Source organism: Calidris pugnax, unplaced genomic scaffold (assembly GCF_001431845.1).
Source record: "Calidris pugnax isolate Ruff unplaced genomic scaffold, ASM143184v1 scaffold54, whole genome shotgun sequence".
Taxonomy (NCBI): domain Eukaryota; kingdom Metazoa; phylum Chordata; class Aves; order Charadriiformes; family Scolopacidae; genus Calidris; species Calidris pugnax.
Window position 1 is genome coordinate 15,316,910 of NW_015090864.1, and position 24,662 is coordinate 15,341,571.

Below are 24,662 nucleotides of genomic sequence, written 5' to 3' on the forward strand. Positions count from 1 at the left end.
ACCTGGGTTTAAAGAACATTCATTTTATGTAAATAAATCTGTGCAGAAAAACAGTGTAAGAGAAATGCGTGCCCTTTAGAGACCGGAGAAAGCAGCTGGCCTGGCTCGGGCAGGAGGGAGCCTGCAGGTGCTGGGAACTGGCCAGAGGGTGAGATTCTCAGCTGCTGGGCTCAAACCTGGCCTTTGCTGCAGCGGGAGCAGGAGGACGTGCTTGAAGAAGCAGGGCTCTTGTGGTACCATCCCCAGAGAGATGTTCACCTCCTCCTGGCTCCAAGTGCTTGAAGGGAGTTGCTTGGCTCTTTGCATCTATCAAATGCAGGTATCTATCAGGCTGGATGTTGTGTTCGCTTTTTCTTGTGAAATAAGGCTCAATTTGAGAAATGTTGGTTCAGAGGTGGTGGCCAGCAGGCATTTCCCTGTAGGGCAGCCTGTGCTCTGACTTGGGTCAGCTCAGAAAAAACGTCAGATAAATGCTTCTAGAGAGCTGCAGAGGAGAGTCCGGTTTACTACTTACTTGAAAGAAGAAGGTTTTTAAATTGCAGGACTTGAAACCTTTTCTGTTTATTTCTCATTATTTTGTCCTTCTGTCACGACTATGGGTTTTCTCCCTCTTCAGTGTCTTTTATATGAGCATCCTGCCCTATCATAGGCAGTATTAGAAGGTGAGGGGAGAAAGGGAGACAAAAGGAGTGCAATTGCCATGTGTTTCTTCCCACACGGGCAGATCTGAAGTCCTTGGCTGCCTTCTCCCTCCTATAGTCTGTAACACCAAAGGGATCAGCATAGGTAAAAACTGTTATGTTGTGTAACTTGCAAAGGGCTGGCAATTCCAAGGACTGTGTAACGAGCCAAGGCTGACACAGCACAGCAAATGTGATGGCACTGCCTGCCTTTTGTGTCACCACAGAGGAGGACCAAGGCATTTCCCCATTTCCCAGCAAAGACACGAAAGAGAAGATGTGTAGAGAGCTGGAAAAACAAACATTTCAAGAAAAAACAGAGGAGAAAGAATGGAAAACAAACGCATAAAGATGTAGAGCTAGTACAACATTTTCATACCTTTGGATCTCAAAATGCTTCACCATTTTGCAGGATGGAAAGCACACCTCCTGGCTCCAAGTGCTTGAAGGGAGTTGCTTGGCTCTTTGCATCTATCAAATGCAGGTATCTATCAGGCTGGATGTTGTGTTCGCTTTTTCTTGTGAAATAAGGCTCAATTTGAGAAATGTTGGTTCAGAGGTGGTGGCCAGCAGGCATTTCCCTGTAGGGCAGCCTGTGCTCTGACTTGGGTCAGCTCAGAAAAAACGTCAGATAAATGCTTCTAGAGAGCTGCAGAGGAGAGTCCGGTTTACTACTTACTTGAAAGAAGAAGGTTTTTAAATTGCAGGACTTGAAACCTTTTCTGTTTATTTCTCATTATTTTGTCCTTCTGTCACGACTATGGGTTTTCTCCCTCTTCAGTGTCTTTTATATGAGCATCCTGCCCTATCATAGGCAGTATTAGAAGGTGAGGGGAGAAAGGGAGACAAAAGGAGTGCAATTGCCATGTGTTTCTTCCCACACGGGCAGATCTGAAGTCCTTGGCTGCCTTCTCCCTCCTATAGTCTGTAACACCAAAGGGATCAGCATAGGTAAAAACTGTTATGTTGTGTAACTTGCAAAGGGCTGGCAATTCCAAGGACTGTGTAACGAGCCAAGGCTGACACAGCACAGCAAATGTGACGGCACTGCCTGCCTTTTGTGTCACCACAGAGGAGGACCAAGGCATTTCCCCATTTCCCAGCAAAGACACGAAAGAGAAGATGTGTAGAGAGCTGGAAAAACAAACATTTCAAGAAAAAACAGAGGAGAAAGAATGGAAAACAAACGCATAAAGATGTAGAGCTAGTACAACATTTTCATACCTTTGGATCTCAAAATGCTTCACCATTTTGCAGGATGGAAAGCACAAAGCCCATTGCAAGTTCACCAAACTTGTTACCATCAGAATTGAGGGTGAAAAATTAACTTTATGCTACTGTACTCTTGAAATGTTCCTCTTTCTTCATCCCAGCTCGCCCTGTGACATGGTTCAATATAAATGTCCCATTCCCCACAACAGAGGTTCACTGAGGTCAAAGGTTTAGAGGAAATCTAAAGTAAACTTGGGACTGAGATGAATTTTGGGAAAAATGGGGTTTATTTGGCAGCACTTCTTTCAAACTTTGAGAAAAATGTATAAGGGATGTGTGAGCAGCTGAACAATTGATTGTTCAGTTCAGTGAGTGTTCCCAGTCATCCTGAGACCCCATCTCCCCACGAAAGACATGCCAAGACACAGCTTTCCTCCTCCAGCATCCAGCTGACATGCCTAATCCCTTCCCATCTTGACACAATCAACAACACAAAACAAAGCCAACCTCCATTGACTTGGATTTTACTCACTGCCCTCAAGCTATTTTCCATACAAGTGTGAAATGTCGAATTTGCCTGTGTTGGGTCTGAAACCACAGGGCTGGGATCGGACAATTCAACTGTGGTATCCAAGTCAGATGGTGTTATGGGTTACATATTTGGGACTGGAGTATAGGATGGCTGGCATGAAAAGAGCTATAGAGCTCTGGCTGCTCTGGGTTTGGCAAGTAGGAAGAAACTGTGGTTAATCCAATTTTGAAAACAGCCTCTTGTTGCTTTTCCTCCATGAGAACCATCAGTGGAATAAACCCCAGGTCTCTTGAAATATTCAATAAAAATAAGATATTATCCCTTGCCAGAAGAGTCCAGCAGCCTGCAGTATGTAAACCCAACCTCGTAATTTGGGTATGTATCAGGCAGAACAGAGAGTCTGGCTGCTATACGCTGGCTTTTATTCTTTTTTAGGATTCTAGGTTGCGTGTCAGTCTTTCCTTCTAAAAGCATCCTGTTTTGTATAAATAATTTGATACCCAGTAAGAGTAGGAGAAATTGTGTCTGTATAGGCCATTAGTTAGAGTAAACTGATTACTAATTACTGGCATCCCAGTCTAGAATGAGGAATTAAAAACAGATGGTTTTGGCCAGAGTGCAAGGCGTTAAGAGGAACAAGCCAGACATGACACCAAGGGCAGAGAGGAAGGATGGCTACGGGAGGAAAGCAGGATACTCTGAAGGGGTTGATTGGAGAACCAAATGTTGAATATGATGTTTTGGCCAAAGTGGAACTAGAGGTGGTGTGTTCAGAACTAAGAGCAGATGTCAGCAAAGTAGAGACAGGTGTTTTAAAAGGTCAGTGGTAACCAGTGAATGTGGGAACACGACTGAGTAATTTCACATATGTTTTGTTGATCGCATCCTACTCCTGGGAAATCCTCTTATAGCGCAGTTGTGGGTCCCCACACCCTTGGGGAAGTTGGTAAAGCAGAACCCACGTGTCTTGGGGGTGCTAGAAGGGCAAACTGGTTGATGGTAGTAGATGGACTGGCTACCTACGAAGAGCAATGCTGAGCCATGTGCTGTTACCGGTGTCTCTATAGACCTGAAAGGAGCTGCTGAGGTCAGGCGCATGCTCCCAGGTCACAGTGAAAGTGGTTTCAGGACAGATGTACATTGATACATGCCTCATAGGTAAATCCGAGGAAATGTGAGCTCCAGTGGAAGTTTTTCTGAATTTTTTTTCTCATTTCGGGTCTGCTGAACAATGCTTGTGTGACAGCCCCAGCTAAAGCAGGAAGCCACCACACCGAATCTACCTGGCCTCCCCACCCTCATCCACCGCTGGCTCTTTCTGCCCCTTGTCCAGGCTCCAGTTTAACAGGACTCGGAGCCCACCAGCTCCCACCTATCCCACCTGTCTCCCACCCAACACCAACCTGTCCCTGAATGCTCCTGCTAAATCCTATTGCCCTACCACAGCCTGTTTGTGTTTCAGCTGTCTCACAAGCCCCTTAAATCTTTGATAAAAGGTGCTTGGTCAGCACTCAACCCCCTCCCCGCCGCACTGTTCCCCCACACTGCTCAGTAACCCCAGGGCTGGGGTGAAGATGAATGGGGTGGCGAATGGCCTCTCCCCTGCCAGCTCGGCCTGTGGGGCCTGACCTCACTTGGGCAGGCTGGTCATGACGGGCCTGGCAGGAGCTTTTCAAGGGCCACCCTTCTCCACCACAGGGCCAAGGTTTCTCCTCTGCCGTGTACCAAGTCAGCTCCCCAGGGGCCCTCAGGACCACCAGCCTTCCTGTGCCCTCAGCCTCAGCTCACCGGTGTGCCTAGAGGGGGAATCATCCCCAGCACCACGGTGTGTCCGCCGCCCCCAAGGCCCTCGTTGGGGCCTGCTGGCACCTCGGTGGCTGGGCGCTTCTCCTGGCCCTGCCGGGGCTCGCCGCGGCCCAACAGCCCTGAGCCTCCCCTGCTCCCGGCCCAGCCCGGCAGGTGGCGGTGTTGCAATGGCTGCCGGCAGCCCGCCCGGAGCGGAGCGGCGGGGCCGTCGGTGTCCGCGGCGGGAAAGGGCTCAGGGGAGCGGACGGGAGAAGGGCAGCGAGCTCGGCCGGCCCGGGGACAACGAGGGTCAGCGGCTCTGCCCGCCGGGGCCGCGGCATTTCGCACGGCTGCGAGGACGGCCTGAATTCGCCGGTGTAAATTCCCCCTCACCGATGAAGCCCCGTGGTCTGAGGGACGCTGGGGGACCCTTGAGAGGGCTGTGCAGGGTCGGGTGCCACAGGATGGGCAGTAGCCTCAAAGACTGTACAAACTATGACCTCTTTTCGTCATGGTTTCCCTACATAAAGAACACCAATAAACATACAACCCCCCCAAAAACCAGTAATTTTTCACAGATGGACTTTCTCCCGTGGAAACCAACCAACCAACCATGGCAGAAAGCCTGAGAGCGGCCATCTCCTCAAATGAGAAACCTGCAGCCTGTGGCCACAGCCTCAGCACAAAATGGCAGCTGCCCCAGCAGTGGCTCTGGGGGTGGGAAACCCTGGTGTTTCCCCACAGAGTTTAGCTGAGGGTCAGGGCATGTCTCAGTAGGGATTGGGACGGGATTGGGACGGGATTGGGACAGCGTTGCAGCCCTGCGTGGGGCTGTCATGGCTGCCAGCTCTGCGGGCTGTGGTGGCATGGTGGCTGTGGCCCGGCAGCTGTGCTTCTGAGGGGATTTGTGAGGAAGGGGCCACAGGGTCTCCTCATCTCCGCTTGGCTCCTCTGTGTGAGGGAGAAATGGAGAAGTGAGATCTGAGTCCTGCTGAAGGGGTGCTGCGAGCTGGAAAAGGGACAACTCCCTGAGGTGCCACTGAGGCCCATGAGGAGCTGTCATGCCCTGCTGTGTAAAAACAGGGTGCACACCGAAAGAGGGAACACGTGCTTGACACAGATGATCCAAAATTAAGGGAGAGACACGTCACAGCCATATTTCTTGTCTCTGCTAATGTCTTTACTCTCTTCACTCTCCAGCGTGAAGAGTCCTTCAGGAGGACATTGGGGAAGGAGGGCTGCCACTGCTTTCCCAGGCGTTTCCACTGAAGAGCACAGTCAAACCCTTGTCAGAGCAAGAGCTGTGGTTACTAACCGTCTGTAAAGGGGACGTGCAAGCCAGCAACCACACTCCAGTGAGGTTCGTGGGCTGACAGGAGATCAGAGGTCAGCTGCAGCAGTTTTAAACAAGTGACTCTCCTGAAAGGAGCTTGGATTTTTTACTGCGCTGCCTGCTTGTAATTGAGTTTTTTGTTTCCCCTCTCAGCTTGATCTCTTCGCTTCGCTGCTCCAGAGCTATTATGAACTCCTTCAACTATTTATATGGTTCAAATGTACCGACACTGCCTAAAAAAATCCTTAAGGCAGAGTTTTAGGAAATTGGTCAGAAGTCTTAGAAACTGAGTCATTGGGGATGGGTTGAACTTTGCTTTTTTCTTCCAGCTGCCTGCTGTGTGTTTGTCAGATAGGGGTTGAACTGAGAAAGGGTTTTGGAGTTCAAACGCCTTCCCTGCTGCAGCAAGGTGGAGCGTGGCACAGGATGCAGCTTATCACAGATAACAGCTGTGTGTACCAGGGGTCTCCGCTTCCCTCTCCCGTGCTGCTTGCTCGGCTCCCTGCCTCTCCCACGCACGCTGTGTGGAGGGTGGCTGGGGTAGGATATGCTTTTCGGACCCATTCACAGCTCTTCAGCCAGCTAAAGTCTGTGTCACCGGGCATATCCTGCTGATTCAGCAGTAGAGGGCAGTTCCTATCTCAGGGAGAAGGAGAATATAAGAGATAAATCTTTTTTGCCTTCGGAGGCATGAGTTGCACCTTTCAACCCTGTCCAGGGAAACGTGGACCCATATCAGAAAACTCTACTGTTTCACTCAAATAGTTAAAGCAGTATAATTTCTCAGCAGTCAACAAAATTGTACAGACATAAATGTAGACATCAACATCTACAGCAACTTCAGCTGGAACAGATATTTTGCTCCATAGGGCTGCATGCATACCAGGCTTTAGTGGTTGTGGTGTGAAAGTTTGGGGGTGGGAGGAATCTGTGGAGGCGTAAGCAGATTAAAAAAATAATAAATTATTTCAGGGGAGGGGGGAAGGTGGTTTTCAAAGAGTATTTTAGAAGGTTTGAAATGTATCCACAATTGTTTCATTATTCCCACTTCCCCCAAATCCTCTTTCTAAATCTATTATCAAAAACATTATCCAGGGGTTATTAAAACACCAACACTGTAGCCAATAATCGTTTTATAATGAAAATGCAAAGTACACAGCAATAAAAAGCACAATGTTCTCCATGAACATCCCCTTATTATGAGCTGACAACTCCATGAATTTTGTTTTTCAGTTCTCCAGAGGATTAAAGGATGATTTTTACATCAGGAATGTTTCTGTTTAAGATCTGGCCCAGGAGCTTGGTGGCCTCTGTTTGACTGTCCTGACCCCCCTCCCCGCAGTGACTGTGGTTCCTGGGGGCAGGAGAAAGGGCCCCGTATTTTTGGCAGGGTGCTGATATCCTTCAGGGGACCTTTGGCTGGACTGGCAGATTTGTATGAGAGCTGCTTAGGGTAAGGAGGGCGTTGCAGGAACTTGGAGGTGTGTCTGCACTGAGCGAGGGAAGGAGCTGAAAAGTAATGCAGAAGGAACAAAAAAAAGTTTTGTGGATACTTTTCAGCCTCGGGCACTTAAGAGGAGGCTGAGAAGGGAAGGAAGTAAGAAAAGCAGCATATCACAAAGTGAAGAGCGGTGACATTTTACAGCAGCTGACGATCTCCTCCACAGTGTTTGTACTCCTTTCATGTGGTGTTATCAGGGCTCTTTGCGAGAGTTTATTATCGTGTTCTCCCAGACAGAAAGCAGACAGCCATCCTGTGACCCACATCCTGAGTTTTACAGCCCTCCCTGTCCTCTGCCATCTGGGGTATTAATAGTGTGACCCACCACCGGGAGAGCAGAGCACTTCCTTTATACTCTAAACGTTAATAATAATGAGAAACTGGGACAAATGACGAGCCTTCCTGCCCACAGAATGTCCTAACCCTGCCGCTTCAAATGGCGCGAGCTGGCGGGGTCACCGTGCTGTTGAACAACTTTCAGGGTGCTGCTGTTGTTGCTGCTCCAGTGAAACTGGGGCTGGCGGCGGTACCTGGGGCAGTGCACAGAAAGTAGGTCTAAGTATTCCGCTGGCTAAATGGAGTAGGGAAGGGATAAAAGGAGCTCCCTGCTTAGGGCAGCGTCTTTCCAACCAGCACTTCCCAAGGACTGGCTGTTCAATCAAGGGCAAAGCAAGATACAGCTAGCCCTTGGAGTACGCTGCTGCAGAGCAGTAGAATAGCCCCTCAAAGAGATTTAAGGGCTTTTTCCTTTTTTTTTGGCAAACATTTGCCTTCATCTCACTTATCATTACAACATATTTTCTTATTTTAAGGGCTAAAAGGAGGGAGTTGGCTTCCTTCCTTTCTGCATCACCCCCTGAGGTGTGACACTTCTGCAGGATGATGTTAGCACCTCACTGCATAAATGGTGCAAAGAGGTTCCCAGGGAGCTGTTTTTCTTTCCCCCAAGAGAGGGAAAATTCAAAGCAGAAAGAAGAGAGATAATATAGGTTTAATTGAAGCTGGACATGCATACCATTGTTACCCAGGAAAGGTCAAACATGCTGTGGGGCTGTAAGAGGTCAGTGGGAGAGATAAAGGAGATGAGGTGTGTGAGGAGTAAGATAAGAGCTAAAGGTCTTACACAATTAGCCAAGGGTCAGGCGTGTGTGGGCTAGTGTGGCAAAGGGTGAGTGAGCTGGTGGCCCTCCCAGCTTGTGCTGGAGAGGGGGTGAAGGAAAGCCCTGCAGCTGGCAGGGTTCCTGGTTGGCTTAGGGAGAAACCTGCTGAGCGAGGGCTGAGCCATATCCACTCATCCTTAGCTGCCACCATGTCTCCCACTGACTGGCTTCGTGGGCCAGGGTGGGCCTGAGCACCTACAGATTTTTCTGGAGGCAGCATAGGCTACGTTGGCCAGCCCCATCCTTGTCTGATGGCAGACAGCAGAACCTCTGACAGCCTGAAGCGAGTCATGGGCATGCTGGCCAGGTAGCATCCACGGGGAAAAGCGAGAGATGGCTCCCTGCTGGTGTCAGCCAGCCCTGACACAACTGCCCACCTCTTTGCAGAGAGGGTGGGTGCAGGTGGGTGGGAGCAAGCACAGAGTGGTCTCTGCCTTCACCTTTCCTCCTTGGCTGTGTGTGTAGGCTCCCCAGGACGTGTCCAGCTCCTCACTGTGAAGCAGTCGGTCTCGGGGTAACAGGACAATTTGATCTCTAGGCACTCTGGGGACTACCTCCTGGTGTAGCTGATGGCAAACATGCCAATTCCATAGCCGTTGATATGGCTCCTTCTGAAAAAACGTAATGAACAGTATGCATGCAATGACATAGGAATCAAAACTAAGGTGAAGAGTAGGAATTAAAAAACCCCACCCATTAGCAACTGGGAAGAACTGAATGCCTGCCTTCTCCTTCCAAATAGGAAAATTTACTTATACATTTAAATTGGGTGGAAAATGGGATTCTGCTGGGCTAGCGGTTTATGTACTTCAAGAAGGTGGGGAAAGAGAGTATATACTGAGATCAGATTGACTGGAAGATGGAAAGAAAAAGAGAGCAAAACTGTGATTTCCATGTGCAGCCTCCCCAGATCTGTCTGGTCTCTTATTCCATGGGTTTGTTGGTGACAGGTCAGGAGTACGGGGATGAATCCATTGCTTCTCCACAGCAACGCATGTGGGCATGACAGTAAGGTCTAACCTGCTTGTGGGCCAGTGACAAAAGACAGGGCGACACATTTTAGTCATGAGCAGCCTACATTTTTGCCTGGAAAAAAAAAAAAAAAAGAAAAAGTGTGGGTTTTTTTATATTAACTTGATAATTTAGCTCTCTTGAAGTCCTATCAGCACAGATACACAGCGTGCCTTTCTTTACTGCAACGTAGCCAAAGTAAACTATCCCAGTGCCATATCAACTTGTGCAAAGGGAGTGGAAAGTACTCGCACGGAGTGGAAAATGCTCCGCGACCGTCGGTTTACCCAGTGCAGATGGCTGGTTGCCAGGCAGTAAAGGAGGAATCGGCTCTCGCACGGAGGCAGAACCTGCCCTAAAGGTAGTGAGCAAACAGAACACAGCTTGGAAATGAGTGACCTGCCGTCCCTGCTGACCTGAGAAAGTGTGGATATGGCAAGTTATTCTTTCCAGTAAACACAATTTCTGTACCTGATGGTGTAACAGACCAATCGCAACGGCGGGTTTTGAAGCAGCAGGAGAACACTGCAGCCTTTTAACACTTCACCAATACATTTATCTTTCTGGAAGGCAATGTAAACATCAAAGCACATGCTCCATTTCTCCCCACGATAACAACATCAACACCATCCCAGAGGAGCGTATCCATGCAAAATCTTTATTTGGAGAACGTCTTCTCTTGAATAACAGCACCCCTCCAGTTCACATGTAAGCCCAGAAACACAGTATTTGCATTGTGCAGAAAAAAATACAAATAAAATTATTGAAACATATTCATCTTCTGATATCATATAAATAGTATTGCAATCGCTTACCTCTATTTCCTCTCCTTGCATCCCTCTGAATTTGCCTTTGGGCTAATTAGAGCAGAGAACCATGGCAATGACAGAGTATTAGTTTTGGAGATGGGCCACAGTATCTTGAAAGTCAGTGTGTAGAATTATCTGCATTGTATAAGGACAGAGACACAAGGATACTGATACACTGGCTAGCACATATATCTTCTTGTTTTCCTTCCAGGTTAGGAAGGGCTTTTGGAACGGTTCTGGTTATTTTCTCTGTTGGTCCAGAGCTCAAAAGAAGGCTGAGATTGCTGCTGCTGAGGGTGGAAAGTTCCTCCTTCGTTTTATAATCTGTATGTTATTGCGGTTTCTCTTGGCTGGGAAATGTCGTTTTTATTTCTAATCTCAGCCATGTGTCGGTCAATTCTGACTTAAGTTCCCTTCACCCTCTCCCTGCTGCGCAGCTCTGCAAGCCCATATTGCAAACATACTTTTCAGCATGGGTGGGAGGTAGCATTGCAGCTTTGGGCTTTGCTATTGATATCAGGATTTCCCTTTTTCTTTGAAACACTTTTTTTCTTTAAAAATAGAGTTGATGGTAAACAGCTTTCATTCAGTCCCCAGGGGGAGGTGCAGTGAACGTTTTTGTACAAATTTTAATAAGAATTAAATCACAATTTCCCAACTTTCCTAATGAATTCAATGATACAGTCATCATCTCATGAAATCTTCAGCTTGATCCTTTGTTAGCATTATGCAGAAGAATAGAAGTTTAAAATTTGTAGACTCCACTTGTAATTAAATCTCACTCCAGTAAATTAGGACTGCAGCCTCGTGGCTTATTGCCAGCGGAGGGAAATTAGGGGATCATTTGATCCTCAACCAAGAAAATACCAACGTCCTCCAAAAGAACAATGTTACAGAAAACACTCAAAAGGCTGAGAAGCTGTCGGTCCTTCCCATTCCTTTTGACACTGTGTTGTCTCTCTCTTGGAGCTGATGGCTCCTGCCCAGTGAAGATTCACTTCTCACAGATACTTGCCTCTACCACATCTTGAACCTGGACAAAAGTGCCCACTTTGCAATTGCAAGAACTTCTGCTATTAAAAATGCAAGAACATTTTACGTCTACTTTTCTCCCAAATGCTCCACTAGTTTTTCCTTTGAAAAGGGACAGTGAGAAAAATATCAACGTTTTAAACCAAAGAGAAGGTCGAGTACTATAAAACTAATGTTCAGCTGGCTGTCCATGCGGCAAAGGCAGCAGAATGTTGGTCCTAGATATTAATACTGAGTTATGACATTAAACAAACAGAAATAATTTACTAATTTCCTGTATTTATATGTAAATAAGCTTGATGGAACTGGTTATTTTCGAAGGGTGACATTAATTCTGTTACTTGACCACTTTAAGCTTAATTTTTTTCCAGAGTTAGTGGATGTTTCAGTGTACAGAATCTTTGCTCCCAACATCAGGAGCTGAATCAAAGAAACTTGATGGTTTCGATCAGGGACAGTCTGCAGTAAAGAGTAGCCTGCCATAAAACTTACGGTATGAAATGCAACCTGGGGGAGTTTCGTGAGTTAGCAGCTGACAGGCGATGCTCCCTTAGGAATCTCGCTGGGCGTTTCAGTTCCCAGCGACCCTGAGTCATTCAAAGGGATTTCCCTCCTTTGCCTCCCGCACCCCACCCCGCTCAGCTGGGATTTGAAGCACAGTGGGATTTGAAGCACATCGTTAACAGCTCTTCTGGGACCGCAGTTGTGCCTAGCTCACCATGCCAGGCGTCGGGAAGCGGTTCCTGGAGGAAGCAGCGTCCCGCCGGTGCTGCGCGGAGCCGGAGGAGGGAGCGCTTTCCCCTCGGAACACCGCATCCCCCCAGCGCCCCTCCCGCACCCGCCGCCGGCCGCCCCGGGGACCCGTCCCTCTTTGTCCGCCTGGGCGAGCAAAGCGGGACTTGGGTAGCCCCGAAGCTCAGGGGTGACTCTTCTGTCTCAGGCAGAAGAGAAGAGCCTGAAACTTTGGGTTCCTTGTGTATCTTCCCGGCACCTTATCTCTGCCACCAAGTGCCGGTCGGGTCCCCAGCCCCTTGGGCTGAGTGTCCGTTCTGGATTTCAACAGGGTAAGTGGGAGGAGCCGGCAGGCCCTGTTTAGCTAACCATCTCCTGGGGAGTCTCTCCATTACACATTTTTTAAGCGTATAAACAAGGCATGGTGGTTTTACGTGATTTTCTGGGAATGCTCGTGAAACTACTATCTTCCCAACCCAGCACTTTGATGACCTGCCATCCAACCCCAGCTTCCCCAGCTACAACAGCACAAGCCGGATCCACGACAGCTTGTAACAGGGTGATTTCTGAGGTTCTAGCTCTGCTCTGCCACCTGAGAATAAAGATAAAGGCACAGTTCTTCACTGCCACTCTGCAGTCACTCTCCTGCATGGCAGGAGGCACTGGAATCGGACGGTCACATCCTCCTCCTCTGCATCCGCTCAGCCCTGAGCTCCTGCCGCTGCCATTGCCAGTGACAGCTCTTGCCATGACAGTTTTATGCACCCACTGGGACAGGCACTGGAAGTCATCATTTACTGGTTTTTAACTACATCTGGTATAAAAGGAGCTTGCCTGTGGAAAGGTGTTCAGCTCTGGTACCATCCAGCCCGTTCCAGGAGCTGACATTTTAACTATGGCTCAGGTACTGAACAAACACTGAGCCACAACCATTCACAAAACTGTACTTGGTGTATAGTATGGAATGAAACAGCCAGTGTTCTTAGAGGAATACACCATTTTTAAAGCAGTACTAACTCTTGTCTTTCATCCACTGTTAAGTCACATCCTACTGCGAAACAAAGTTTACTAACTTTCTAGGTTTTAATTTCTGATTCTTAGCCAATAAAACCCTCCCTGAAATACTGCTGCTTCCTATTCCCTTTTTTTTTTATTATTATTTTTATGATCTGGGCTGTTTATGTGCATTGGAAAAGTAATTACTTGGCATGACTGATGAAATAGGGATCTTGCAGAATCAGTCCCCTCCCCGTCAGAAAATAAAACGATCAGAAAACTCCTGTTCCACAGAGACGTGAACTGAAGGTAGCAGGACTGGTTATATAGGAAAATTTACAGTTCTCCAGAAATCAAGGATAAATTATAACTTTCAAGTTTTTTTCCTAGGCATCTCAGCTTTACTAGTAAGTGGGATGATGAGAGCTGAAGCAGTTCTTTTTAAGAACAGTTTTTTTATGGGCAGAATTGGGGCAGGGGGGAGAGGAGGGCAAAATGTATTGTAGCTATTTACTAGCCCCAAGATGTCCCAGATGGTGATGAAGAAAGGTGGATATTGTAGGAGTGGTGGGAACAGTTTGTCAACAAGTATTGCTACACAGCACGCACAAGAGTTAATAAAATAATTATACACCACAGTTTCTTTTCAAACAAGCTTTAAATAGTCCATATTTAACAGAATCATGTGTTACAGACAAGAAATTCTTGCTGCCAAAACACAGGATGAGTGTTTTTCCCCATCGTTCTTTCCAAATTACAGGCTTAGGAAAAAATATTTCAAGAAATTAGAAGATTTTAAAAAATAAAATTATGCTAAAAACCAGAAAAGGCCAGTAGATTAGACCAGTGGAGTACATGACCAAGTCATCAGAAGAATGTTAGTACAGAGGTACTTACAAAAAAACACACAGGAGTGGACATAAAGGCTTTAAAGACACAGATACTATGCAGGCTAATTCAGTATCAAAGAGCAGAATGCATAGGCTTTATTATAAACTGTAATTCATGCATTTGTGTGTGCAGATAAAATATACTTAAAGCCATGTATTTAAATGCCACGAAGAAGATGCCTGAACTCCTCCCCAGCAACATCAGTTGACTTCGGGGAAGAATTAAACCCAGTTTTGTTTATTTTTATACACTGGCCTAATCCAAAGCTGTAAAAGGGAACAAAGTAAAAGAAAGCTAGCAGGTTTTTTTTCTGAGCCGCTCAGTGATACCAGGACAAAGATCCAAACCCACTTTTTTGGTAATCACCGTCACCGGGATGTAATGGCAACAACACCAGCCCAGACAGTTCTCAGCTGTGTTTCAGAAAGTGGCTCCAAGAAGAAGGATCCAAGGGTTGAGTGGGGAAAAACAGAAATTAACCCTGTAGTACATACATACATACATACATAGATGGCTCTTTTCAGAACAAAATAAGGTAGCGCTACTGAGTATGTGGCAATATGGAGTGTGCATTAAGATACACAAGTGAAATCTGCTTGGGGCACCTTCACTCAGAGGGATAAGTCTTCTTAAAATATAATAATTATTATTATAATAATACTTCTTTATACTTGCCACTTGTTAGCAATTGTTTACAACGTAGAAAAATAGATAGTATTCTGTAACAAGAAATATAGTTACTTTGTTAAAATGGGCTATTTTAAACCAGCTACTATTCTTTCATATAAAGAATTTCTAAACAGCAAAACAAAAATAGGTAATACTGAGTGCAAAACAGCCAGTGGTATACTTTGCATTGGTTTGAAACACTAGTTGCCAGCTACTATAATTACACGTTCTGTACACTGTACTACAAAAGTCTTCCATCTTTTAGAAGCTTTGGGGTTTTTGCTTTTCTTCTCTCTAGGTGGCAAGTAAGTACTTAATCCGAGTAAATTCAAACTCTGGAAGTCAGAAATAATTTCACCATCAGTCTTCGCTACCATTCTCTCACATTCCTTTCCCCCGTGTAGTGCAGCAGCACTTTCTGCTTATGGCCAAAAATCCCTTAAGTTAAACGAAGTTTAGTCTGTAGATACTTAGAGGTTTAGCTTATAAATTCACATTCTTTTAAAAATCATTTCACTAATCTCCCATGTTTACATTTACACCAAAGAGAAAACTCAAAAGCCTCACTTCATGCATTTCATCATCCCTGCTGAAGACTGAAACAGAGTTCAGATAAAAACTCTTTGCCAACAGTAGGTATTAAGTCTTAATGCTACAAAGCCAGATGGTTCCAATGTAGAAGTCAGATTTTTCCGTAGTCTCCGCAACAGTTTCACGTACGAATAGCTAATTCCTAGTGGCAGTGGTAAAGGCATTATCAGTACACCATGAACACCACAAATGGAGGCAATTTCCAAGCATCAAAGAACAAAAAAAAAAACCAACAAAAAAAACAAACGAAAAGCACCCAGAAAAAAATAATCAGCGAAACATTCTTAGTAGAGCAGAAATCTCTATTCTCCTCTCCGTTCATCTCACACCTTTTCAACTTTGGTGGGGTCATACGTATCTGAAAAAAGACAAGAAAACACTGTTAATAATGGATTGTGAAATCTATTCAGTGTTGCTAGCTGTGGAAATGAGACATCCTTTCTCTAGTTTTTATTCAAAAAAGAAGCTAATACTGGATGTAAAGCCTTAAAGTTACATAGTACATTCTTGACCCAAATTCTGTATTTACACCAGTGTCATTTTGGAGCAACTTGAATCAACTGCATGGAGATATAATTTGGGAAACCTTGAGCAGGAAGGAACAAGCACACTGACTGCTAAGTGATAACTTCTAGTTTTCAGATGCTTTGGCAGGCAGAGAAAGACATAAGATTTGCTCCCCCTTGTACTGAAAATTAAGGACAAGAATTTAGCTTTAAGAATTGTAGCGGGGTGTTTAAGGCTGGCTGAAAAAGCGACGATGCCATCCAGTCATCAGGGCCTTTTCATTCCATTGCGAGTCCTTGGTTTCAGATGAATTGAGCAGAACACGGGAGAGCACAGCTGCGTTGCATCACTGTGGTCAGACTGTCTCGCTTCAGCCTGCAGAACTGCAGCTCACGTTTGGAACATTATTCACTAAAGCACTGGGCTGGCCTGTTAACATTGGTCCTCATTTTCAGCCTGCCTCTTGCCAGTTCACAGGACAGACCACACTTTGTTTTGCTTTTCCTGAAGCCCCAAGAACACTCTTCTATCAGAATGCTTTATTGGATTTATCCCAACGTTGGCCATGAAGTGAGAAGACACGAGCCTTTTCCCTCACCCTTGTGACTCTGGGATAGGATTGCAATGAAAGGGCTTTGCCTTGTGATATCTGCCTGCCCTGTGCCATCACACACGTCTGACCTACCCTGGGTTCTTTGGGATGCACGGTCATGGCATGTAGGAACCAGGGCTGCCTATGGAGGCCATAGAATCATAGAAATTTCTAGGTTGGAAGGGACCTTTAAGATCATCTAGTCCAACCATCAACCTAACTCTGAAAAAAAAACCAAAACACCATCACTAAACCATGTCACTAAGGAGGTCATGCACGTGTCTGACCTACTCTAACCTCCTTGAGATGGATGGTCACGGTGTGGAGGAACCAGGGCTACCTATGGAGGCATCTGTAGGCTCAGAGGGGCCTGGACAAACTGGCACTGCAGCCCATGCTACCATGTGCGACTCGCTGCTCTTGTGCAACCTGGATATCTGTGCTAACCTTAAACATCCCTCCCGTAGGCTGCACTCCCACAGCACCCGCCTTTGAACAGCTGAGCATGAGAACAGTCGCACACATAAATATCACACTTTGGAGTAAAATGTTCACCCTCAAGACTTTTATGTTGATGTGAGTGAATGTCTCCATTAAAACAAGCATAGAAGTCCTCAGAGGGAAATTTTTACTCCTGTTTGCAAGTGTCCATCTGCAGCTTCCAGACTGATATCAAGGGAGGACTGGCTAGGAAAGAACTTCTGGATTTGGCCCCAGTGGGTGGATTCCTGCTGCAGGATCCTTTATCACTTTTTTTGCCCGTTCTCCTCAAATTGCTAGGCCAGCCAAGTAAGGGGGCTGTGCCAGCAACACCTCTGTTGTCAGAACTGCTTATCAGTATTCAGACTCTTCTGGTATTTCCAAACTTCAAGAACAGACACCACATGAATGCAAAAAAATCAAGAGGAAAAATTTGAAGACTAGTGCACTCCAGGACAGTGCTGCATCTTTCTAAGCTTAATGCACTGATGGTGTGGGAAGATGCCTCCAAAGCAGTAATGTTTTTTGCAATTGTAAATAATTTGCCATCTAAACTGCTAGAACGTACAGAAAATTCTGAACTGTGTGAGGTTTACCTAAGAATAAAATGGATCCACATTTCAGAAGCTTGATTTTCCTGAGGCCAGAGACATTCACACCAATGGAACTCCCCAAAACATGGCAGGTGCTCGGCGGGGGGTGGCGGGGGGCACAAGATCAGGCCACGAGACACAGAGCCTTTGCTTGAAGCCTTATTCCTTGAAATCTTACCCACACCCCCAGCAGCTAAACCACGGACACAAAATGGCCAGACTGCCAGGCTACATCCCAGTTCTGGGGGGGACAAACACTGGAGTTCTGGCACTGATACAGCACTATTTGTTGGAGGTTTGGGTAAGCTCCTTTGAAATGCTCTCTGCATAAAGCAAGCCAGACCAGCAGCCTCATGGAAGCAGTCTTCAAACAGCAAAGGAAAAACGACATCCAGTGCATTTGGGAACACTTGGAGGTATTCTTCTAATGGCAGTATTTGCATAGTAAGATCAGCTTCTTGCACAGAGTTTCGGCAGAGCTCTGACTCTGGGAGATGACTGTTCATCTGCCAAGCTGCATTATACATGTGAAAACCTGTTTCTGCTCAGGCCTCTAGCCTCTGCGACGGGCCCAGTCTGCAATTATAAGACTAACATCCCCCAACCCCGTTCCAAATTGAATGGCCTTTAGCAATATTTACTCTTTAAAAGCAACAATGGCTTTCCAGGATTCTTATTTTTGGCTTTCAGTGGCACCAGTGAGCTAGTCTGGGAGTTGGAGTGAGAGTTAACAGAGGAAGACAGGTGGGAAGAGGCCAGGGGAGGAGATGCCCTCCCTCCCCGTGTGGGTGCGTGTTACCCCGCGGTACGGGACACCGCAGGAAGGGACACCCACCCCATCCCGACCTGGGGAGGGCTCTGACGTCTGCCAGGGAACTGCTGCAATGGGAACACACTGCGGAATACAAGCCTGGCATCGTCAGCAAGAGGGATAAATTTAGACCTAATTTACTGCAGAATAACTCTCCAATAAAACACACACAGTCTGTTTTGATACATCCCTGGAGTTATGTCACCACAACAGCTATTTTCTTCACTCCAGCAGAAACCCCAAGGGAGGAAAGCATATGAGATGCATGTGGGGCACACTAGACCTGATGGGTACAAGGGAGCTGAATTAGCCCGTTTGGAAAATCTGGTCTAGAGAAACACAGCTCAGAGCAGAAAAAGACACAGAGCTGTGGGATACAGAAAAAAAAAAGACATGAAGGGAAAGGCTGCAAGACTGCAGGAGTTGATATTCAGAACTCACACAAATATTTCTCTTCAGATGGAAATACATAAATCCACTTTAAACTATGCTCCATTTAATTTCAGTCCCTCTGTACTGCAAAACTGTGAACAGATTTATATCGATGAGGTTTAATGAATAACCTGTGCAGATTTCAAGGTAGAATGTCAGCTGTTACAGAGAGGATGGTAAAAGAAAGGAGATTAATATTCATTTAACAACTTTCACACCATACATTTGCTCACTCCAATTAATTTAATGGAGTAGACAGTTGGCCTGGGTGATTTATCCCTTTACACAAATCTACGGCAACAACTGATTTTCAGTTGTTCAACACAATGCTGTATGAAAACTGTTTTGGAGAGAGAACAGCTCATGTTACTCTTTGGGGATGCATATGGACTACACAAGTTTATATGCTTGTGAGAGATGAGGAACACCAAAAATAAAAAAAAAAAGGTGTTCACTGAAAAAGTCAACTTTCCATTTCACCTGGGGATAACAGCTATTCTCAACATCTGATCTGGAAAATATTCATGAGAGAGAGAGAATTTTCCAGGCCCCTTAATGCAGCCATTTCCCAGAGGCTTCACAGAAGAACATCAGATTTTTATTTTTAGTTTCTTCTGAACTCTGATATAATATGTGTCTACTTAAGTATTAGAGAGGGGGAAAATGGGTATTCAAGGAGAGGCTATGATTAAATCACCACGTGTTCCCAAACACTGGCACTAGAGTGACTATCTCTGAACTCTGCTGGTTGAAGCTGGCTGTTCCCTGAAACAATTAGACAGAGATGAAACCTCAGGGAGCACTCCAGTCTCTGTGAATGAGTTTCAATATTACAAGTGAGTTTTACAGTGACTTCTCCTAAAATGGGATCAAAGAACACTTACGTTATCTCTTCCACAAGGAGAGCAAAGGGGGTGGCAACCAGACAGGGGTAGTACCACCTACAGCCTGTTACTATTTGAGCAGCATTATGTGGGCATGAGCAAACCGATCGTGCCCGTTACATAAGGAAAGAGCACCCATTTGGATCTCCCACAGAAGGTCTTACCTAAAGAAAAATCTCTGTCGATCTTCTTCTTGTCCATTCCACCTAAATATCCATTTTCACTGAGAGAGATAACACGCTTGGAAACAGCCCCTGAGCTTGCCAGTTTGCTTCCTCTCTCCTCTTGTACCCTTGACAGCTTCTCCTCGTCCACCTCCTCTCCCGAGTCTGCACTCTTAATGCTCAGACGTCTCATCCGGGACACAGAGTCAACTTCTTTCATCCGCACTAGGCGATCCATGGCAGTCCGGCTCGGTGGAGAAGTGAGCTTGCCTTGGAGTGTCTCTATCACTTTCGAGGTGCTTCTCACTCTCTTTTCTGAATGCTGATATACAGCTGACTTGCAAACCACGTTTTGGTCCTCACCTTGGCTGGGACTTGCCGGTTGTTCAAGAACTTGCTCAGTTACCGGTGTTTTAGCACTGGCTTCCTGGTGAGTGGTCTGGCATTCATCAGGATATAAAGATCGGCCTCCTCCTCCGACAAAGAGAGCGCTCTCTGTCCAGCCACACTTTCGTCTGCCTTCATATGAACCCTCTTTTTTTCCTTCTTTTTCACTTACTGTGCTCCCCACTGATGACTCAAAGTCCTGGGCACCATTTGCAGGGCTAGTGCCCGGCTGGGACCCAACATGGTCATCTGGAAGGAGAGACTCCACTGCTATATCTATACCTAAAATTCTTGCAGCTCTTGCCTGCAATGACTCATTCACGGGGATTTCCACTGCATTTGCATTTGAAGAGTGATCAGAATTGTTAGCACCAGGTCCTGGAGCTACATCAAGTCCCACTGACCTCAAATCTGGCTCTGAGCGCCCTTGGCTCCTCTTCGTTAGTGACAAGCGTATGACCGAGCCTCTCTCTAATACTGTATCATGTGTGGGAGCTGCACCTTTGCTCAGTTTAACAAAATCTAGGTAATTTTGGTCTTCGCTCATCTCCTGCAAAACAGGGTTATTGAAAGGATTACTGTGACATGAACTGGTTGGGCTACTGGACAAAAGTCTCTTGAGAGGGCCCACACGAACTTGCTGCTTGCTTGTTCCGCTCTTGGCTTCCCCCACCCTCATTTCTGTTATCAGACTTCCATCTGCTGGCCCGACTTCTTCACTGCTCCCTCCTGGCTGCGAGGAGCCTTGAGAGCCAACGCAGCCCAGCTCGCCGCCATGCTCCGGCCCCACGCTCCAACTTTCAGACTTACTTTTAACTCTTCCTGGCTTAAATACAGGCACCTCTGGCACAACCATTTCTGATTTCCTACCGTGTCTTGGCTCCTGGTTCAACTTCTCGTTTCTGGACACCCTCCTCGGTGTAAGGCCACCTGCCTGCGGAGAAGCCGCAGCACTTTCCAAATCTTCTTCACTGCTAGTGCTCTCCTCCTGCTCTTGCAGCTCCTTGTTAAAACTTTCTAGCTCACTTATTGCGTCCCAGGGACGGCGACTTACAGGCTTTAACAGGAACTGCCCAAACAGCTCTTTACTGTTGCAGGGAGCGCCTGCTTCTCCCTTCACTATATCTCCCCTGGGAAAAAGGCCGGTTTCCCTCTCCTGGGCAGGCACAGGCTGGCTCTGGTGGGCTTTTGGGGAGGGGGCCTGAAGGACCGAGGTGGCAGTCCTGGAAAATGCACTGTTGCTAGACTGGCTGAGGTGCATCTGACCCTTCATGCCGTAAGAGGTCTGTCTGCAGCTTCTCTCATCAGAAGGCAACCCCGCCTGTTTGGACCCTATTGTGGATGCTGGACATCCTGGGGGCTTTGGAGACAGCGTTTTGTTACTACTGGGCTGCCCAGGCTTTGTACCATGGAAAAATTGTGGGCTTTTAGGTTCTTCAGTGAAATTGGTCTGTGTCTGCTGGTCTTTGTACTGATCACCTGGCCAGGAGCCAGAGTATTTGAGCTCTCTGTGTTTTGCAGGCTGAATAAATCTGAGGTCATTCATTTGTTTGAACTCTTCTGGTCTCCACAACTCTTGTTTTTGTAACTCATTTTTATTGGTCATGCTTCCTGTAAGCGCTTGTAACTCCAAGTCCGTTGAAGACATACTTAAGAGACTTTGTTCTTGCAAAGCCCCATTGTTATCAAACCCATTCTTATCAGGGCTCTGGGTTATGTTGTTGTTCCTATCTGTATCTGGCAGATTGGATTCTGATTTAACTGGGATAGAGACCAAACAAAATATAGTTTCATTCATTTTTTTCTTTGAACTCTTTTTGCTCTGCATCCCCGTTCCAGGTTCAAACTTTTTCACTTTTGTAACAGTCTCACAGGTGCTGTCCATATGTGAATTTCTTACAGAAAGTTTGCCTTTTGCATACTCCGCGCTGGCTTCATGACGGGGGCTATGATTAGTTGTGCTACAACTATCTCTTTGGTCCAGCAAGGCACAATTTTCCTGATCTCGGATGGACGGTGCCAACCATCTGTTGCTATGGGTGGAGCTGTCAGAAGTTCTTTCTCCCTTTGCAGAATTGGACAAGCTTGATGCATCCAAGAAGGCACTGTTGTACTGTACTTCAAGATCTCTCTCTTGCAAAGCACCAGAACTGGGACCACATGCATTTTCAGTGTATTTAGCGTTGTCCTGCAGACCTTCCGGTGGTGCGATTTTAATATGTCGTATGCGAGGATCGTCGAAGGGAATGTACTGAACAGAACGCAGGTAGTCAGTGGGGCGCCGCGCATGGCTTTGCTTCCCGTGAGGAAGGTGGTTGTCTTTGCAAGGGTCACCCCCAGCTTCAGAAATATTCGCAGCTGGTCGTTGGCAGGGGACAACCCGCTCCGCGGGACCCTGCTGATCACTGCTGGCATGCGCGTCGTTGCTAGGCACTTCATTGAGGGGACGTGGGGTGGCATTTTGGTGAGATGGGGATTTGTAAGATGGAGGAGGTACATAGACTGGGGGCTCCAAAGCAGAGTCTTGGATGCAAGCGTCTTGCCTTGGCTCATTAACTTTGGCTAAGTAGGGGATGGGCTCGTCTTTCTGGTAGTGGTCCTGGAAACCCACGCTTTCTGCTGGTGCCCTCGTCTGCCGCTGCAGTTCATAGGACGGAGGCTTGAGAGGTCTCCCATACTTGGGTTTCACTAGGGGAAGGAAATGGCCTCCCGTTTCGTGGTGCTTGGCTGGTTCCACACTCAGTCTGTTTGGGGGATAGGAGGGGGTTTTAGCTGCGCTGAGCGAGCTGTTACTGTTGTTCAGGGAGGGCATTTCCACGCACCTCATACTCTCTGGAGAAAGGACCCTTGGCAAGGACTGCGACTTCCCCTTGTTGTGGGTGCTCAGTACGTTCTCTCCCAGTGTCAGCGAATACAGCTCTTGAAGCAGCTTCTCCCTGTCGCCCTCGGACATTTGTCTCCCTACCTTTTTTGGCTGGTTCCAGCTTTCCATCCCCAGACCCTGCCATTTGCAGTCCCCCGGCACTTCGCAGCTCTCCTGCAAAACGCTTCTCCTGAGGTACCCTGCGCCCGTCCCCACCTTCAGCTGAGTCTCCTTGGGGTGCCGGGGTGCCCCCGGGGACGCAGCCAGGCCTTTCATTTCCACACTGCCTTTCTGGGAAGAGCCCAGCAGCACACTGAAGTCCTGTCCTCGTCTCCTCCAGTAGGCAAGGTCTTTATCGGTCTTGGGCTGGGGAGACCATGCTAATGGAGGCCTGTCATAAACCCTAAAAAAGAAACACAGTGTCACCAGGCAGTTTGCACAGATGCCCATTCTTTCCCTTAGGGGTAAGGCCATTAGGAGGTCAAATGTTGAGTTATGCCAATGGGGTTTGTGCGATCTATTTGCTAAAGATGACTTTATGATTTTAATGAAAGGATTTAAAAGTCAGTAATTAATATGAGTAAAGGAAGAGACTGATGCCCCGCTGGCATGTTGTTAGCTATGCAAAGCTGTTAGAAGGAGAAACAAATCCACACACTTACGTGCTGTGCAAACATACACAGCCCTCCTTGATGGACACTGGAAAACCAGAAATGATTTGTGTTGAACTTATTTCTGCACTCTGCTACATCACAATCTATAGACGTCAAGGGGACTCCCATGGTAGGCAAGTTTAATAGGAATTGAAAGCTAAAAACTAGAGGTAGGGAGAACAGGTAGGGGGCTATTTCATAAGATATATTCTGTAAGAAGCGTGATTTGCATCCTAGTACAAGAGCTGAAATTAAATATGTCATTTTCAATGTTGATTTTTGTTCATCTTTCAAAGGGAACAAATTTCTTCAAAGTGCTTTGGGTGAAATGATACATGCCACAACAATGGTGATGTCTCAGCACAGTTCTGAATAAGATGGAACCAATATTTGAAATCTAAAATACCTCAAAAGAAGTATAACACTGTTAAATAAAAGATGGATTAACTCCAGCAATCTATTACTGAAATATAAAAGACATTAGACGTTTTATTAGGGATTAGAAATTCAGAACACAGATTTACATGAACAGAATAGGTTCCTTGTGCATTCTGAACAGACTGTAAACTATTTAATACATTACTGCTGAACAAAATTGGTACCTTTCTATATAAATAATTAATCTTCTACTTGAACCGTGTTCTGCTATTCTTGTACCTAAGGTGTCCAACAATATAACTGCCTTTACACTATGTAGCTGCCACCAGCATAAGACTGGAAAGAAAAATCAAAATTGACAGAAATAGGACAAGTATGTAGATAGAACCCAAGAATTTCTTTCTCTTCCCTCCACTCCAAGCTATATAAACAGTGTCATCTGGCTCTTTTTTACTAAAAAAAATAATGATCTATTCAAATAGTAGTTTGTGAAAACATAATACAGTTTAAAATTCAGAATGAAAACTAAGCAATCCAGATCCACAGCAATTTTCTCATATGTATGTTAACTTCATCCTGTGACTATAAAAGTTTAAAAACCAAACTGGGATAAGGAGCATCTTGTTCATATTAATTCAAGTGGATTAAGACTTAACATCTGAATAAAATGTTCTGCCTCTGCAGCACAAAGTGGAGTTCGATCGCTGAACCCCAGGAAGTAACAGACGTCTTCATTAATCAGTGAGATATAACAGGACACCTCCTATATTGGACAGTTGATTGCTGTAACAATGAACATTTCCATGCCTCCCTGCATATGGAAACATGCAGCTGAACAAATGCTGCCGCCTTCTGAAATTATCAAATCTACGTTTTCATCTCATCCCCATGCTGCTATGGCACCATTTGTGTCTGCATTTACAAAACGAGGTGAGAAACAGGGTAGCACTGAGGAGGGAATGGACAGATTGCTTTTTCTGTTTG

General features: G+C 46.2%; 1 protein-coding gene across 6 annotated transcripts in view; it reads right to left on the reverse strand.

Annotated features, from left to right (window-relative positions):
- Nucleotides 1-13,422: 13,422 nt before the first annotated feature.
- Nucleotides 13,423-24,662, reverse strand: part of KIAA1462 (KIAA1462 ortholog) — a 65,041-nt gene continuing 53,801 nt past the window's right edge. For 4 of the 6 annotated variants that reach the window (XM_014945068.1, XM_014945067.1, XM_014945070.1 and 1 more), the window contains exon 3: nt 17,243-23,050. In XM_014945068.1, the coding sequence (XP_014800554.1) occupies nt 19,318-23,050 (3,733 nt within the window). In that variant the 3' untranslated portion in view covers nt 17,243-19,317. Of the gene's footprint in view, nt 15,293-17,242; nt 23,051-24,662 lie in introns of those variants that run through there. The other 2 variants (XM_014945071.1, XM_014945072.1) reach the window with 1 other exon arrangement.